Consider the following 17331-nt stretch of genomic DNA (forward strand, 5'->3'; position numbering starts at 1 on the left):
TGAAGGCCAACGCACCCGCCCCCAAGCGCATGCGCAGAACAAGCGGGGGCGGAGCTTAGGGAGAAAAGAGGACCGGCGCGGCAGCCGGCGCGTGCGCGTTGCTGGCCGCAGCGGCCTGACGGGGCGCGCGCGCTCCCCTCGGCGCAGGCGCAGTAGCCACGGCTGGTTCGGGCGCGGGTGGGCGGCGCCTTATACGAAGGGCCGCGGCGAGAGAGGCGGGGCGATGCGGCGCGGGCGCCTCAGTGCGCCTGTGCCGCGCGCGCACGCCCCCCCCCCTGCCTTTGTTCGGGGTTGGGCGCCATTTTGCGCGGCGGCTGAGTGGAGGCGCTGATTGGGTTTCGGGGGCCGGTAGCGGAGCCAATCAGCGCGGGACCCGAACCGGGGGAGCGAGGCACGGTGAGTGCGAGCAGCCAATATGGAGCCCCCGAGCGCCGGCCCCAGCGCCGGGATTGGCGGGGCCGAGTGACCAGTCAGGAGGCCGCTCGCAGGGCCGGGGCCGGCCGGCCGGGCGCCGGGGGAGGCGAGGGGCCGGGGCCCGGCTCCTGCGGGGGGGCGAACCGGGAGGAGAGGGGCCGGGGGGCGCCGGGCCGCGGGAGGAGACGGGCCTGGGCCAGGGGCCGGGCGAGCGTAGCGGGCGGCGCGGGCGCGGGGCCGAGGGCGGCAGCCGTGGAGGGGAAGGCGCGGGCTGCGGCGGCCCGGGCCGCTGAGGGGAGGTGCGCGGCGGCGGGGCCCGGCCTTGCCCGTGCGGGACCGCTGGGACGGGAGCCGGCAGGGCCCCGCCCTCGAGCGGCCGGGAGGGGGGAGAGGGGCGGGCGAGCTTCCCGCCGGCCCCGCTGACAGATGGGCCGCGGGCGGCCCGCGCTGCCCCTCCTCCTCCTCCCCCCCCCCTTCCCTGCCGCGGGCGGGCGGGAGCCGCCAGCCGGACGCCGAGGGCAGGTCGCCGCCTCCGCCGGGCAGCGCCCCCCGGGTGCCCGCTCGTCGCGAAGGGCACCTGGACGCCAAATGCCGCCGGCAGCGCGCTCCCGGCACGGGAGAAACCGCCTCTTCGGGGGGCGGGGGGGGGGGGGGGGGGACTGAGGGGCGTCCGCGTCACCTCTGTGCCCCTCGGCGGGGCACTGCCTTGTCCACCCCTGCGTGGCCTCTGCCCGCAGCGGAAATCCTCGTCTGTGACTCTGCAGTAAAATAAAAACGTCCCCGAGCGATATCCCTGACTTGCGAGTTTGATAAGGAGGTCAGGAACAGAACGCGGAGACGTCGTGCTGTCTTCTGTGCAGCAGCAGGAGATAAAGCTGTGGCCTGTGCTCTTGGTTAGGTGGAACCGCGTCCCTGGCTTTGTGCGAGTGCCCTGTCCTTTGAGGACAGCGATCGCAGGGGCAGGCTCGCAGGGTCTGCCCTAGAAACTTGTGCCACTTAGTGATGTTGCTTCAGGGTGTGACATAGTTTAAAATGATGCTTTCGTGCTAACTCGAGCTCTGGCACAGATTATCGCACGAGTACTGTCTCAGGAGAACTTAGCCGTGTAGGGAGCTGTTGGTGTAGTTGCTGTTAGGATGCCATATAAATGAATATATACGTATACATACACACATACATACATACATGTATATATGCTGATAAAACTAGAGCACTAAGTCCTGCCCAGTCCGGACAAGGGCCTGTCGTTAAGCGCGTGGGGGGAGCTCTCTAGTAAGATGGGAGGGGCATGCCGTCACTGGAGTACATCGCTGATCTTTAAAATTTAACTTTGATAGAGCAACACTGACTCTGTTTCAAGGAAGAGAACAAAATGTAATCCTGTGGAGGGCTGTGATCCAGCACATGTAAAATCTTCCATTTGTGGTTGTGATTACCTACAACTCTTCAGAGTTAGGATTGTAATGCTATGAGTATTTTAAATAAACAAGACAGGCGCTTGATGTGGGGGTCTGAGAAGAAGTATTCCCGAGTATAAGTAGGTCTGCACTTAATTATTGGTTGTGGTGCTAGGAAAACCAGAGAACTTGTGGCTAAAATAATTTAGTGGCATCCTGTAGTTGCTATTGGAATGCTTCCATAAAGAATGAAGTGTGGGAGCAGTTTTCTGACCGGCCAGCAGACTTCTAGGGAAGAGATAAGTATGCTGTGCTCAATGAAAACCCTGACGGGCAGAATCAACTTCAGAAAGAATATTTATCTCCTGTTATTTGGGCAGGCTGTGGAAAACTATTGCTAACGGGTCAAAGATAGGGTTAAAATTGCAGGAAAACATAGCACTTTTTTTTTCCTGTGACTTAGATTATTTTTGCAGTTTCCAGCATTAGTACTGTTACATTTCAATTCTGAGCAAAATATCTGATAGGAATTGAGGAGGTTTACATTATTATGGCTATTATGTATCCTATAATACACTTGCTTCTGATCTGTCCTGATACGTATTGGTTAGTCTTTGGTGGATAAACAATATTTTGTGTTAATGTACAAGAAATCAACAAAATGTAAAGACACAGTGTTTTCTTACGTCCTAGTGAGGAATAGCTCAATTAAAAAAAGAAATGTTCTTAAGATGAATGCAAGACTTAAGTACAATGGATATTTTAAAATTAAAGACTAGGAAGTATGAGAGGTGTCTTTACAGTAGTAGCCACAAAACCTTTACAGTTAGTGGGAGTTGTGACTAAATGTTATATGCATTTCTTTGAATGCTGAAGGGACTTTTTTTTTTTTTTTTTTTTTTTTTTTAACTGCTTTAAACATCGAAGATGAAGGTCATAGACTGCTTTTTCATTAGTGAAACAGGTACTTTTTCAGTTATAGCATAAATCAAATTCCTCATTAAAAGTAATGATAAGAATTCTTCCTTTGTTGATCAGTTAAGAGGAGAAGAAATGTGGGGAAGAAAGAGGTAATGGAACTAAGTATTTCAATTCAGCAGTGTATTCTTCATATGTCTAGGCTAGGGTCCAAGAAAGGCGAGGTAGTAAAAGGGTGGAAGCAATAAGTCTGCTGGCTATTTTCAAAATACACAAAAGTGGGAGGAGAAGAGAGAGACATGAGGAAGGAGTGCTGCATAGCTGAGAAGGAGAGACTATTTCACTTAACCTTGTTGAATTCCTGAAAGAAAGTTTGGTTTTACATTTAAACTTAATATGTTGTGAGCTTTTCAGAGGACCGCTCCCAATCACAGCAGGCAGCTGCCCATAGCCCAGAGTGTGCGCACTCAAGAGATAAAACAGACATAGAGTAGAAAGAGGTTCATAGCTACTATTTGATTTGCTGCAGATTACTGGCAGAACTGAGACTGAGGTCCTTTCTGATTCTCAGTCAAGTTATGTGTTACCCAAATTAAAATATCTGTTACTAAATGAAAATAAGGTGGTGTTATGAAAGAGGTAGGTCCTTGATTAAACGGCAGTTCTTACTGTGTGGTTTGACCAAGGCATGTCATCTCAATGCCAGTAGATGGTTTGCTTTTCAGTTACTGTAAGATAATACTAATCTTGAAACCTTGGGAAAATAATCACATGCTTTTTTTCTTCTCTTGCCAGATACACAGACGGAGGTGTACCAAGTACAGTGTTGGAACTGAAGAGACATGGAACAGTACACAGCAAATAGTAACAGCTCTACAGAGCAGATTGTTGTGCAGGCTGGACAGATTCAGCAACAGGTATGGAAAGTTATCATAAAGGGTGAGCTGGTACTCCCAGTGTTTCGCTATAGACCTTTTTGTACTTTTTTTTTTTTCTCTAATGCGTTCCACAGAGCCAGCAGGATGCTTCATGATGCTGTCTGGATGCATGTTTACCTAACTTCTGTCACTTAATCAGTGGGTCTTGTTTTGTCAATGAAATCTGAGTAAATGTGTTTTTAATCTAAATTAATAAAATTATAGTTTGTAAGTTACCAAGTTTTGGTGGAGTAGGGACTTAAACTGGTAGTGACATGAGGAAAATAAGAAATCCTTCTTGAAAATGGAGGGAACAGAATATTAATCTGAATAGTTGGTTGTCCACAAGGAATAATGTACATTCCTCCCTAAAAATTAAAGTAAATTTTGTCCAAGCAAATAGAGGCTTTCTCCAGCTTTCACAAAACAAGTATTTATTGAAATCCTATTACTAGAGATGAATCAGAATGAACATACATCATTGGAATTGCAACAAAACAACTTTAGATGCATGCCTTCTAAAAGAGGTTTTTAGTTCACATGTTACACTGTGCAGACAAGTACAGCTGCTTTTATGTAAAGGACTTGAATATTTTTGTTGATATTGTTTCACCCATTCGTGTATTTGGTATTTTCAGATGAGTTGTCTGGTGGCTGAATTTTGGTTTGTTGCATCTGATGTTTGTTTTAGTTCAGGACAAGAGGATTTTCTTTGCTTAAACCATGCAAATGAATGACACACTGTGGATTATATTTGTAGTAAGATACTATGCTTGCTTTGTTGTCAGTCTGTTTGATGGGAACAGACCAGGACCAGCATTCTTCTCCAGCTGAATTTAGTGGAAGTTAACTCTTGCAGGAAGAACAAGATTATAGTTGAGGTTAAAAAAATTACAAATTAAGAATTGTCAAAGATTGTGCTACTACTTTCAGCGGGTGACCAAATATACTTGATTTTATTGATATTTTTTAAGTAGAGGGGAGCTAAAAACATATCTTGACTTGTTTTAGTATGTGTTCTCACTTTGTGTTGTACTGTAGGAGAAACTTTTGAATCAGCCAATTCTAGTACAGCTTTTAGAAATGTCCTTCATCTCCCAAAATGCTAACGCAGTTAACACAGATTATTTTGGTACTCTTACTAAAGAGGCTAAAGATAGACTAGGCTTTCATATTTAACTGCTCTTTCAAATTCTCAAGATTGTCCTTCAAGGTCAGTGGTGGAATATTTTGATGTGGGGGTGACATAGATGAAGTTTAGTCCGTAGTTATCTGTACTGCTGTTCAGCACATAAAGGAATTTATGGCCTTCATTATGACTAACAGATCAGACAGAAATCTGGAACCCCTTCACAATAAGAAGCTCAAGCAGAAAAGTAGTATTGTAAAACTGTAAAGCAAAGATTTAAAATTCTGAAAAATAATCTATCGTGTTCTCTGTAGCTAATTTTTTGTTGAGGGTTGTGGAAGCTGTCAGTATGCATATGCAGTTTTGCTGCTATTCCATTCTTAGGTTTGCTAAACATATTCACATACCTTATGTTCCAAGTGCAGCATGTATGAATTTTAAATTCATCCTTTTCCAGCAAAGTGTGGTTGTCTCTTGTCAGAGCTGTGCATTTCCATGTTTCAAGCTATTCCTGTTCCTATTCCCAGCAGCAGGGTGGTGTCACTGCTGTCCAGTTGCAGACTGAGGCCCAGGTGGCATCCGCCTCAGGCCAGCAAGTCCAGACCCTCCAGGTAGTGGTGATCTCTCTAATTGTGTTTGTGAGCACTGCATGACTCCCCCCATCACCACATATCTAATGCTGTGTTTTTACCAGAGTTTGAAACAGGGACAGGAAAATTTGTGGCCAACAGCAGCTATGCTTTGCTGCTAGCTGGTCATGAAGAACAGGTTACAGCTTTTCGTTGGCTCGCAAGTGGACACTAGAAACCCTAATGCATTCATGAATTTCTGCTGCTGTAATTATGAAAGAGAATAGTGATTAAAATGGAACTCAAACTCAAAAAGAAGTAACCTATTGCAGTCCAGACAGATAAGAGATACAACCCACAGACTTTTGTACAATTTCAACAATAAGAGGTTTCTGATATCCAAAGTGATAGGATTTTTCTATCTACACTGCATGGAAAGAAGCCAGAAAAGCAGTGGGTAACCACCAGCCTGAAGAGTGAAACTTCTTCATCTGTAATTAGAAAAGGCAACTGAGGACCTTACTAGATCCTGTGGGATTGAGATACCTGATTTCCTTCATACATTTGGGCAACACAGGAAAATCCAGGAGAGTCATTTATCATAACAGTAAATATGTCACAAACTGGAAAGAAATGCAAGATTATTTCAAACCCTGATTTGTTTTAATATGAAGTATTGTCTCTTGCAAACTTCATCTCATTAGCTCCTGTAGGAGGCTTTTAAAAGGAGTTGATAACCCTGGATAGTTGTAGCAATTTTATTTGTTTATTTGCTTTTTAAACTCTTCAGAAGAAGGAAGTTCTGAGAGGCTAGAATGGTATTGCCAGATGTGAAATTGAACACAGCATTTTTTATGTTCAGAGTTAAAATAGAAAAAGCTGTCTGACTTGGATTGCTTGGGGCTCTGTGGCCTCTTAGTCCCATACTGCGATGTTTGCTTTCTTTCTTTTTTTTTTTTTTTTTCTTGCTTGCTCTAATATATTAACAAGAATCCTGGAATTTATCATTTTTCTTTCTACTTATTGGATATTGTACTGCTGACTGTGCTTCTCTGTGGCTGATATGAGCATGCTTACATCTCTCTACTTGTGTTGTAACTCAAAACAAGTACTACCGATTATGTTAGTGACGGAACCAAACAGTCTCGCAGGAGCATTCGATGACCTGTAAAGACAGAATATTCTATGCAGGGCCTTGATTACTGAGGTATTATAGTTGTTTCCTTAGATATGCTGGCCTATAATTCACTATGGGTTTTGACCTATGCAAAGTGAAACTTTTTTTTAGGTAATTCAGTATGTACTGAAAATGATGTTTAGTTTTACCGGTGTTCTGTAATGATGGTGGATTGTGGAGTAAGCTTTGGCTATTGCATACTCTTGAAGCTTTCACGTAGAAAACTCAGGAATTTAGTGACTTTTCTATCATGTTCTGTTTTAGTTTCCAGATCAGGGAGAGCATGGTAAAGAGTGATTGCCTAATTCATAAGACTAATTTTACATTTAAGCTGTAGAGGTATGGTTTTTCTATAGTCTTTTCGAAGATGTATTTTGGGGAGTTTGGGGCTTGGCAGACAAGGATTTTTTAATGGAGGAGTTTATTTCATGGGCCTTTCTCCTAGTGACTGATTGCAGAGACTTTTGAATGCATCCTGCTGAATTTATAAATTCTCTGTAAACCTTGTGGGTCCAGGAAGTGGTTGCTGCTGGTCTTCATTGACTCTTCCTTACCAATCTACAGTTTGTGTGCTGTTACATTAATAATTTCACTTCATAACCATGAAAAGATTCTTTAGGAATGTCACATACTATATATCAGTTAGGGAATGGAAATGTAAGAATATAATTGGAGGGAGTTGAAGCTACTTCAGAATCTCTGTCAGGATAACTTATTTATAGCTTTTTCTCATTAAGAATTCCAACTGAAGATTTATAATAGTGTTGTGGATAATGAAGTTTCTTTTACTTTGGTTTGCTCTCAGTCTGTGCATGAAGATAGTACTGTGTCTAGACAGTTTATCTGCGTATTTCATGTTTTGTTGAAATTAGACTTGGAAGTTTTGGTTAGACTGTGGCAGAAAAAGATAGTTTACAAAATCCAGCAGCATCACATGGAGAAAATTTTAGCAACTGAAGATATTTGATGCTGATTATGAAACTAGCTTAGTGACTGTTGCTCAGTTTCTCTGGTCACTGCATTAAAATAGGTAAGCATTTAGCCTCATGTAGTAGCCACTTCTGTTCTTGGTTTCATGTCACCAGACTTCTTTTCATTGTTCTGTTTGTTTGTTTGTTTTTCTCCTGTTTTCTAGGTCCAGGGTCAACCATTAATGGTACAAGTAAGCGGAGGTCAGCTGATCACCTCAACTGGTCAGCCGATCATGGTGCAGGCAGTGCCTGGGGGTCAGGGCCAGACAATCATGCAAGTGCCCGTTTCTGGAACACAGGGACTGCAGCAGGTGAGATGATTCTAATTTTATTAAAGATAGATCACAAAGAATGAGCTATGAAGTTTTTACCTTGTCAGATAGAGTATATTTGTCAGAGCACTGTTAAAATAGGCTGGACAAAGATGGTTCTTCTCTAGCTATGGAACTATCACAGTGAACTACATGTTAAATATTAAACTAAACTTACTTTTGTATTTGATTTTATTTTTTATGGGATGGTGCAAACCTTTTAAATGAAGTCCATTAAAATACAGCTAGAGCTTTTCTGTGCATTTAACTGGCTATTATATTTTATGGCTCACTAAAGAGATTTTTTTTTTTTTAATGAAAGTTCCTTAAATTTTTGCATTTGAGTTCATCTAATGTATGATGGCTGGAGCTGAATTTAAACTCTCCCATTACACAGAAAGTAATGTTAGAAGGATATATGATGGATTCATTAAAAATAATAATTTTGAAACATTTATGTAATAGGCAGTTTTTAAACTTAAGGAAGTGCTCAATTCGTGTTCCTCAAGCTATAGTAGTGTCGTAATGAAAGTGTTTTGTTATTTGAGAATGGGATTTAGGAATCAAGTTCAGCACAGTTGAGGAAGGCACAGATGTCGTGGTGTTTTGAGAGGGTTATTTAATGATTGTTTATATTTCCTTTGTTGAAAGACTATATTCTTTCTGTTAAGGTCTGTACAGCCTATCTGTTAGAGGAAAGCTTATAACTTTATTTTTAAGCAGAATCCGCAAAACATATTTCAGTTCCTCTTTATTTTTTTTTTTAATCTAAGAAATGTTCCAAATTGGTGGAAAGGCTTCTCTGCAAAGCTGGAGATAATTTTTATGTATGAAAGCATGTATGTGTGTATACTCCCTTATGTATGTATACACAGACACACACACAGACACATATGTCTTCATATAAATAAAATATTTGGTATGTGTGTGTGTGTGTATGTATATATATGCATACATGTGTATATTATATATTGGATACTTCTGTATGCTGGATAATTAACACTCTATAGATACCTTAAATCTCAGTCCTTTTTTCTTCCTTTGACTTAAGTATTATTATTCCTAGTTTCATGTGAATAATTTATTTCTTTTGACTGTTTTATTGTGTAAGCAGTGGAGATTGCTAGGGCATGGTGACACTAGCATATTTCCTCTTTTCTGTATGGTCCTGCCTGCTTTTGTATCAGTGATTGCTGTGTCACAGAGAGGAATAAATTAGACCTCTTTTCAGTTTAAAATGGAAAAAGAGAAGAACCAGTGCTTGCTTTTTCTTGGCAACAGTAAATCATCTTCAGAGATGATCTGGTAATGCTGAGGCCAAGGAGGGAGAAACAGGAGGCATAGTTAATGTTCCTTTCTGACTCTTTCTTCCACAGATTCAGTTGGTCCAGCCAGGTCAGATTCAGATTCAAGGTGGGCAGGCTGTGCAGGTACAGGGGCAGCAGGGCCAGACCCAGCAGATCATTATACAGCAGCCACAGACTGCAGTTACTGCTGGCCAGACACAGGTAACTGCACCAGCATGAAAGGATTTTCTTGAGAGGAACAGGAAGAGAAACTTGACAAATAACTTAAGATGTGGTTAAGTATAAAGGAAAAAAAAAAGGGAATTTATTAATATTGAGAAGAACTTGAGAATAAAATTAATACTTTTGTGGTGTTTTCACAGATAAGCCTGGGGCAGAATAAGTAGACTGCATGTTTTTATCAATTGTGTTTCTCTGTATTACTGGTTCATGGCTGTTTGTCTATATGTTGAAGTTTAAAGACATGAAGTACTGCTAATTTTATATTTCCCACATTTTGTGAAATCATCTAGTCATACCTGGTTTTCTGTTGATTCTTCTGTTCAGGACCAAAATTAAATTTTTGAGCAGAACAGTCCTTCCTTTAACATAAGCGTAGTGAGATACAAAACCTAGAACTTGAAGTTTTTTGATACTAAATACTACACTGTTAAAATAAGTTTGTTCAAGTGCTTAATCTACAGTTTGATTGGTTTGTGTTCCATCCTATTTCTTTACGCTGATAATACAGCAAAAGAAATACGTACCTGAACTACCTTAAACACTATGTGTAATATACAGGAATTGTAAAAATTGGGAAGTAAGCAATTTGTAAGTTTGCTGTGTTGTTTGTTTTGTTTAGACCCAGCAACAAATAGCAGTTCAAGGGCAACAGGTAGCGCAAACAGCTGAAGGCCAGACCATTGTCTATCAGCCAGTTAATGCTGATGGAACTATTCTTCAACAAGGTATGACCTTTAGTGTGAAAACGATCATGACGTATTAATATCTCTTTTGTAAGTTTACTACCTTGTATTTAATGTCAAAGAAAAAACTGAGATGCAGTACTGACAGTGCTATGATTTTTGTCATGCCAAAGGTTGGCATAGTGAATGGAAGAAGAAATATTTACATTATTCAACCAGCTTTTAAACTGAATACTGAAGTTCTTTTCCCCAGAAAAATACAAATTCTTCTCTCCTTTGGCAAAGGCTATTAGAATAGAAACACTTAAGTTTGCTTTTCAGCCTTAGAATATGTGATGTCTTATCTTTGGCTAGGATTAGTGTTCAGATGACAAAAATTCAAAAAAAAAAAAAAAAAAAAGTATGAGGACCAGATGATGTAATAAATAATAACAATTAATAATTTGTAATACTTCTTAAAATCCTTTGGCATGTTATGGAAGGGTGAATGAGTGAAAACAGAAGTGGGACTAATGGTGTTCCCTTCTTTCTGTGTGCATGTTTTTGTTTTTTTTGTCTTTTGCGTTTTATTTTCTTAAAGTTACAGTCCCTGTTACAGGCATGATCACCATCCCAGCAGCCAGTTTGGCTGGAGCACAAATTGTCCAAACGGGAGCCAACACCAATACAACCAGCAGTGGACAAGGGACTGTGACAGTGACACTACCAGTTGCTGGAAATGTCGTCAATTCAGGGGGAATGGTTATGGTATGTTCTTAAATTTCTATGGTTTAAAGGTTGAACTTTAAGAAGTCTGTGCACAAACCATTTTTTGAGATCCATGTTGACTTAATATGGCTACTTATTATGGCTCTCATTAGTTTAAAATTCAATAATACATGTTTTTAGCTTTAATGTCCTGTTTCCTACTGTAAAGTATGTATTTTGTACTTTCTCCTATATTGCATTATGGAGTTCAGAAATCTAGAAACTGAGATTTAAAATAAGCTGTAAATTGGTAAGCAGAAGTTTGAAATGCCTGAATAAAATACTACTTTCTTGAGGATGCCTTAGTATTTCTTTTTGTGACTCTTAAGAAGGCTTTTTCAGCAAATTCTTATTTCTTTATAGTGAGATGGATTTTTAACTTGAGTTTTATTTTTTATCTCCACTAGATGTCAGCAGTTCTATAATTGTATTTGCTTAAGGAATGCTTGAAAATAATCACAGAGATGAAATAAGTGATAACCAAACAGAAAGGGAAGAGATAGGCATATCCTCTATGCCTAACGGTATAAGAAGCAGTAATGTGATCATTGGACTGTGTTTTGTATTGATATGTTACCATTACCAGAAAAAAGCAAGCACGAGCTATGTGTAATTGATTTGTTTAAATTTATTCTGTGGTTTGAGACCAAATTTATTGCCACTTTTAACTTAAAGTAGAATTGCATTATGTGAAGAAAAGTTACACACTTCCCGTTTTATACTTGCTCTTGCATTTAGTAGTTTTTGAATGCACTTCATATTCTGAGCCACAGGTACTAAAAACATTCTCCTCTGTACAGATGGTACCTGGAGCTGGATCAGTACCAGCTATCCAGAGAATACCTTTGCCTGGAGCAGAAATGCTTGAAGAAGAGCCACTCTATGTAAATGCTAAGCAGTATCACCGGATCCTAAAGAGGAGGCAAGCACGTGCTAAGCTTGAAGCCGAGGGAAAAATTCCCAAAGAAAGAAGGGTGAGACTAACTCAGATCTAATACAGGGTTACTGCATGAGAAAAGACATAGAAAACTTCTGCTGAAAAGATGAGGATTGGAATCTAAGTGTTCTTTTTGTTTTTTTGTTTTGTTTTCATTCATAATTACATCAGAGTAATTCCTTTAAGTACCTTAAAGGCAATCCTGCTTACTTTCCATGCTTCTAATTGTTGAATATATATGTATAAATGTATGTGTATTATATTGCAAAAAGGCATTTACTGGAAACACTGGGCAGGCTTTTTCAGTGGTCAGGAACTTTCCTCCGTGTTCTCATTTACTGGAAGTATTGAACTTGAAATAGTAGGCTGGTCTCTCATTAGCCTTTTCTTCTGTATTGTTACAGAAATACTTGCATGAATCTCGGCATCGTCATGCCATGGCCAGGAAGCGGGGAGAAGGTGGACGTTTCTTCTCACCAAAGGAAAAAGATAGTCCACATATGCAGGTAAGCAGAGCTTTGGTCTTCAGACAGCTGACACGTTCAGTTCTTTATAATACACTCTAGGGTTGTCTTTCTGCTGTTTTTGTTCTTTTGGGCAAGATTGCTGGTCCTTGTCCCCCTCTGCATCCGGATTTAAGGCATTGCAAAGAAACCTTATCTCTTACTTCCTAAAGAGAACAGGCATCTATTTGCCTCGAGCAGTTAAAGTAACTTTAGTAGAAATGTGTTCCTTTTGTTTTACAAATGGTGAATGCTTGTATTTGTTGTTTGTCCTAAGAAACACAACTCATTCTTTTTGATTGAATAACACTAAGTCTTCTCTTAGGACTTGAATTAAAGGTAGAGACAACTTACCTTGCATCTGATGAAAAATTAAAAAATGTGAATATTTGATTCTTAGTTGCATATTGTTTTAAGAAAAAATGCAAGATTTTCAAAGGAGAGAACAGAACAGAAATAGCAAGTGCTGTTGTCCATTAGTGCTTTAATGTATTCCTGTGGCTCTTATTCTGAAGTGAAATCCTTCCCAAATACTACACCAGTCCATACTAGGTGTTCCCAAACAGCAGAAACAAAACATTCTTAGGAGCTATTACAATTTATATAACTTAATTCTCTTCTACTCATCTATAAAACCTAGTTAAAAATGTAACATGTTCAGAGATCAAGGGAGGGAGTAGTGCATGATTCTGTGCTGATATGGAAAAATGCTGAAGTTACAACACTGTACGTATTTTGCATCTGTAGGATCCATCTCAGGCCAATGAAGAAGCAATGACACAGATGATAAGAGTTTCTTAACCACTACTTAAAGAAAAAAATAACTGGAAAAAAGTTCCTGTCCCTTCTACAAGTCTGTCGTACCTTACCAGTGTGTCAAGCAAGTCTCTCAATGGGACAGTCACCATATCACAGCCTATCCTTTTCTACAGAACAAATACCACTTTTTCAGTATGCGGCTGAGATTTTAACTGCAGTGGACACAACAAATAGAAACTTAATGACTTCATTGGTATACTCTTCTGATCCGGCGCAGGGATTTCAAAGTCTGACTGTTCATGCCTCTTTTTTTTTTTTTTTTTTTTTTAATATCTCTTGCATTAAGAATTAAGATTGGCCATGGGAGAGAGTGCCACGGACTTGATGATCAGCAATAACTCTGGCATGCTGAAGCAGGGCCAGCAAAGACCTGTTGTGGAGTTATGAACCTTCTGTACAGAGACATAATCCAGTTTATAGCAATCAGCACTGACATGGCTTCACCACAGTGCTTTGTTTTCCCAGTAGAGACTTGTTATTTACATGCACTCTTTAAAACTTTGGACTTACTATCAACTGAACTGTTCATTGCTGTTGCATTTGCACTTCTGAAACTGGCAAAACTGAAGGGGGTTCTTTTAAGCTCCATCCTGTGAAATATGTAAACAGCAAGCTTTTCTCTGGGAAAAGTTCAGCCATCCAGTCAAAATGATAGAAATAGTTCAAGATTATTACAAGGCTTGATATATTGCATATTCGTTCCTAGGAACAAATGGGGAGAGGGACACTGATGGGAGTATAAAAATGTAATTAGAAAAGCAATCTGTGTATGTGTTTTTTGATATGTTTATTGCCAGTAATTGACACTTTGGAAGAAAAGCAGATGCTACTATAAAAAGGATCAAAACTTCTAAGTGGGTCTCTTCTAGATAATTTCTTTTAATCTTCCTTCTAACTTGCAAGTGTGGTGCTTGGTTTCTCCAAAAGAAATAATAATCTGCAATCTCAGAGTGATAGGACTTGACCATCTTCATTACTGTGTTTCTTGGTATTAGTTCTACAATTCTCTGATCGTACAGAGCGAGAGATTGTTTTATGACACCAGAAACACTGGACAATTCAACTCAGCTCATCTTGATGTAATTGAAGGACTGTTAAACAAATGAAGGCAGATATTGATGAACCTTTCAGGCTCTTTACAGAATACCCTCTTTTAGATAAAAGCGGCACTTAAAGAACGAGGAAAGAATGCTTGCTTTTTAAAAAGGCATTTTTTATGACTTCTAGCTGGCTTCTGGATTAATAAACATACCTTTTGTCTTTAATTCAGTAGCTAATTACATATTTCAAACTTAGTCCATTCTTACTGACTTGAAATTTGGCAGTGGACCCTGTGGTTCTTAAGCCTTCTAACAGGTGATAACGTGCATCTTTCCATGTCTGTTTCCTCCCACCTTGAATGAGTTATGTGGACTGGCTGCATATCACCTGCATGCTATAGTTTCTTTCGATTTTTGTGTTCTGCAATTAGAACTATATCACTGTAGTTAAGTATGGACTTGGAAGCATGGCCAGGCTTCATGATTGAGGGATTTGATTGTGAACCTGCAAAGGGAATATAGCAGAGGGAGATGTTTTACTGAGGAAAACAGCCAAAGGTTGCAAGGCTAGTTTAAATTCAGTGAAATCTGTTTAAGGTGACAAAGAAATGCACCTTGGAAAAAGACAGAAGGGAGAAAATACTGGTAATATATTTTTTCCATTCCCTGAAAGCTAAAGTTACAGTTTGTGCAGAATGGAGGACAAAATAGTACATGATAAAAGGCTGGAAGGGTATAAAAAACAGAGCCATCAAACTTCTATTTAGTTTGAATAAAAGACAAATACTAAACCTAAAAGAGTAAAAGCAGATGGGAAAGAATGCAAGAGGAGGAAGCAGAAAAGGGGAGAGATGTTTGATGCTGCATGCTAGGATGGAGAATATGCCTTCCTAGATACTAAGGAAGGCAATATTAAGTCAGCCATTTGTGAAGGTACATCGACTCTTGCCACTGAAAGTACAAAGAAGAAATGCAGATTTGGGATATGTATTTAGTCAGTTGGATTTCCTAAATTAAGTTCAGGATCTCCCCTGCTGAATTTTTAGTTTCATATAGTGTTACCATAGTTGACATTGCAACTTAAAGCTGAGCAAGAAGCTGTTCTACACACAAGTGACACCTGCAGCTATGGGGGGAAGTGGAAGTCTAGTTCTTGACATGCAGATAAAGGAACCTTTTTATTTTGTCTTAAATTATATTAGTAATCTAATACTCTGTTCACAAATACTACATTTTAAGTTTTTGGATTTTTTTAATTAGTCAAAAGGCTTTTGGTTACCTCTGTTGCATTGCTGGCATCTTTGGTGCCTTTGGTTGCTTCCGCCTTAAAGTACCTGGCCAATTAGAGCATGGTGCTTATTTTCATCAGTTGGCGACTATGAAATCCTCACCTAGCATTTCTTGTGAGGTCACCCATTTCAGGAAAAATGTAGCTCTCTTCTAGTGAAGGAATAATGAAACTTCTGCTTTAGATGAATTTACAGCATTATTGTAAATACTTTTTAAGAGCATCTGTACATTTTGTCTGTCTAGAGTATTCATGTGCTGGAGTAAGACAGCATCTCCATAACATTACTGCTCTTCAACTGACAGCTAATCTCTGTCCTGAAGACCCCCCTCTGACAGTTGGAAGTTAGGGAAGCAGAGATTATTGCTCTGATTTTTTTTTTTTTAACTGAGTAATTACTTGTTTTCTTGTAAACTTCTTCAAAACATCTAGAACTTTTTTCTCCAGTAAGTCCTTCAGATATAGGTTCTCTGATCTGTTGTTGTAGAATATGTATTAAGACCTATGGATTTGTGTTACGTAGGAAGTCTTATCGTTATACTTTCAATAGTGATGTGAAAGCCTGAGTGCTACTGTCATATGTTTCATTTTCTTTGGGTTACGTGTATTCACTTCTAAAAGTAGTGTTTCCTTGGTGAGACTGGAGTTAACAGTCAATACCATGTTATCAGAAAAGTCCACTTTATTTTCTCGGGTAAATTTATAAAATTGGAAGCATCACCAAGTTCAAACCTCTAGTAATTAAATAAGAATTCATGTGGATTGGCTACACTTGAGCAAAAACTCCACTTTGGAAGTGCATATAAGAGCGATGAGGATAAAAGAATGGGCTAGTGGAGAATGTAAAATGTGGTCGATTGACCCAGAGAGCACTGGAGCAGTGAACCTATCAAAAACCAGTTTTATACAAGTGTAAGGAATGGGGTATGGGAAATGGTCCTCAAGTGATGCTAAATGGCTTCAAGGTTTTGCATGTTTAAAAAAAAAATTCTTACTTTGTGAATGGGGGGGGTACTGAGATTTGCGTAATGTAAGGCAAAGTTTGTATATAGTTAAAAGTTTATAATTTTTTTTATATGATGCATTTTTTCAAGTGTATTTTGGTCTTTAATAGATGCAACTGTAAGTACTGTGTACACTATCCAGCTAATAAAAATTTATAAACTGAGAACTAGCCTGAGCTCTGTTTTCCAGTCTTGTCGCTCTTTCCAGTCACGTGGCAGCGGCGTCGAGGGAGGGAGCAGCGTCAGTAGGTGGCATTTCCAGTGCTGCCACCTTTCCTTGCCCGGGGGAGTGGAAGAGGGCGGCCAGACCATCGCTCTCCAGCTGTGAAATGGTGGCTGCTGTGCCAGGCCGTGGCTCTCCAGCTGCGAAATGGCGGCCGTGGTGCCTGAGGTGGTGCCTGAGGCAACAGTTCTGCCAGGGAGGCCTGCCTGCTGGTGAGTGAGTGGTGGGAACTGATTGGCCGAGGGAAGCCAGGGCATCCAGCTGCGAATGCTCATTGGGTGTGTTTGTGGGGAGGGGCTGCTCTGGGGCAGCTCTGATTGGCTGGTGAAGAGGCCTGTTCTCCATCTTGCCTCCTGCCCTTCCTTGCAGGTTGGGGGTAGTGGTGCTTCAAGATGGTGGCTGTTGAGTGGGAGCTGAGGAGGGGTTTGTCAGAGGAGGAGTGAGAGTTGGCCTGGCCTCCGCTGGCCTCTTGCTGCCGCAGTGTAACCCCCTTGGCTGAGGAAATGGCTGCCCTGAGCTGGGGGAGGACAGGAAAGCTGCACTGAGCTGGCCAGCGTTGCTCTTGTGTGTCCATCTGAACATGAGGAAGATAAGCATTAGGTGAGTCTTCCAGTGGAGATGAAGGTGGATCCTCTCGAATTATTATTTGAAAGAAAAAATACCATTTTAATTAATAACAAAAATGTGCCCAGTACTCACAGTATGTCCCTTCTTTACCATCTTCTGGATATCTGTTGGCCTTGTGCCCAAAGTGC

At 40.7% G+C, this 17331-nt stretch overlaps 1 protein-coding gene across 16 annotated transcripts; it reads left to right on the forward strand.

The window, feature by feature from the left end:
- The first annotated feature begins 248 nt into the window (after positions 1-248).
- On the forward strand, positions 249-16986 carry NFYA (nuclear transcription factor Y subunit alpha). 16 transcript variants are annotated; one of them, XR_009960742.1, is made up of 11 exons: positions 249-396; positions 3525-3646; positions 5303-5389; positions 7657-7803; positions 9180-9311; positions 9952-10057; positions 10596-10762; positions 11563-11736; positions 12104-12205; positions 16544-16788; positions 16946-16986. XR_009960742.1 is itself a non-coding variant. In XM_062595117.1 (10 exons), the coding sequence occupies exons 2-10, from the start codon at positions 3572-3574 to the stop codon at positions 13001-13003; spliced, it is 1044 nt and encodes a 347-aa protein (XP_062451101.1). In that variant the 5' UTR covers positions 249-396; positions 3525-3571; the 3' UTR covers positions 13004-16529. The 16 variants fall into 16 exon arrangements, 8 of the variants coding, with proteins under 8 accessions (XP_062451101.1, XP_062451104.1, XP_062451103.1 ...); XR_009960746.1 differs by having other exon boundaries at positions 10614-10762; XR_009960745.1 differs by having other exon boundaries at positions 5303-5386.
- Positions 16987-17331: the final 345 nt, after the last annotated feature.

Source organism: Rhea pennata, chromosome 25, assembly GCF_028389875.1.
Source record: "Rhea pennata isolate bPtePen1 chromosome 25, bPtePen1.pri, whole genome shotgun sequence".
NCBI classification, from domain to species: Eukaryota; Metazoa; Chordata; class Aves; order Rheiformes; family Rheidae; genus Rhea; species Rhea pennata.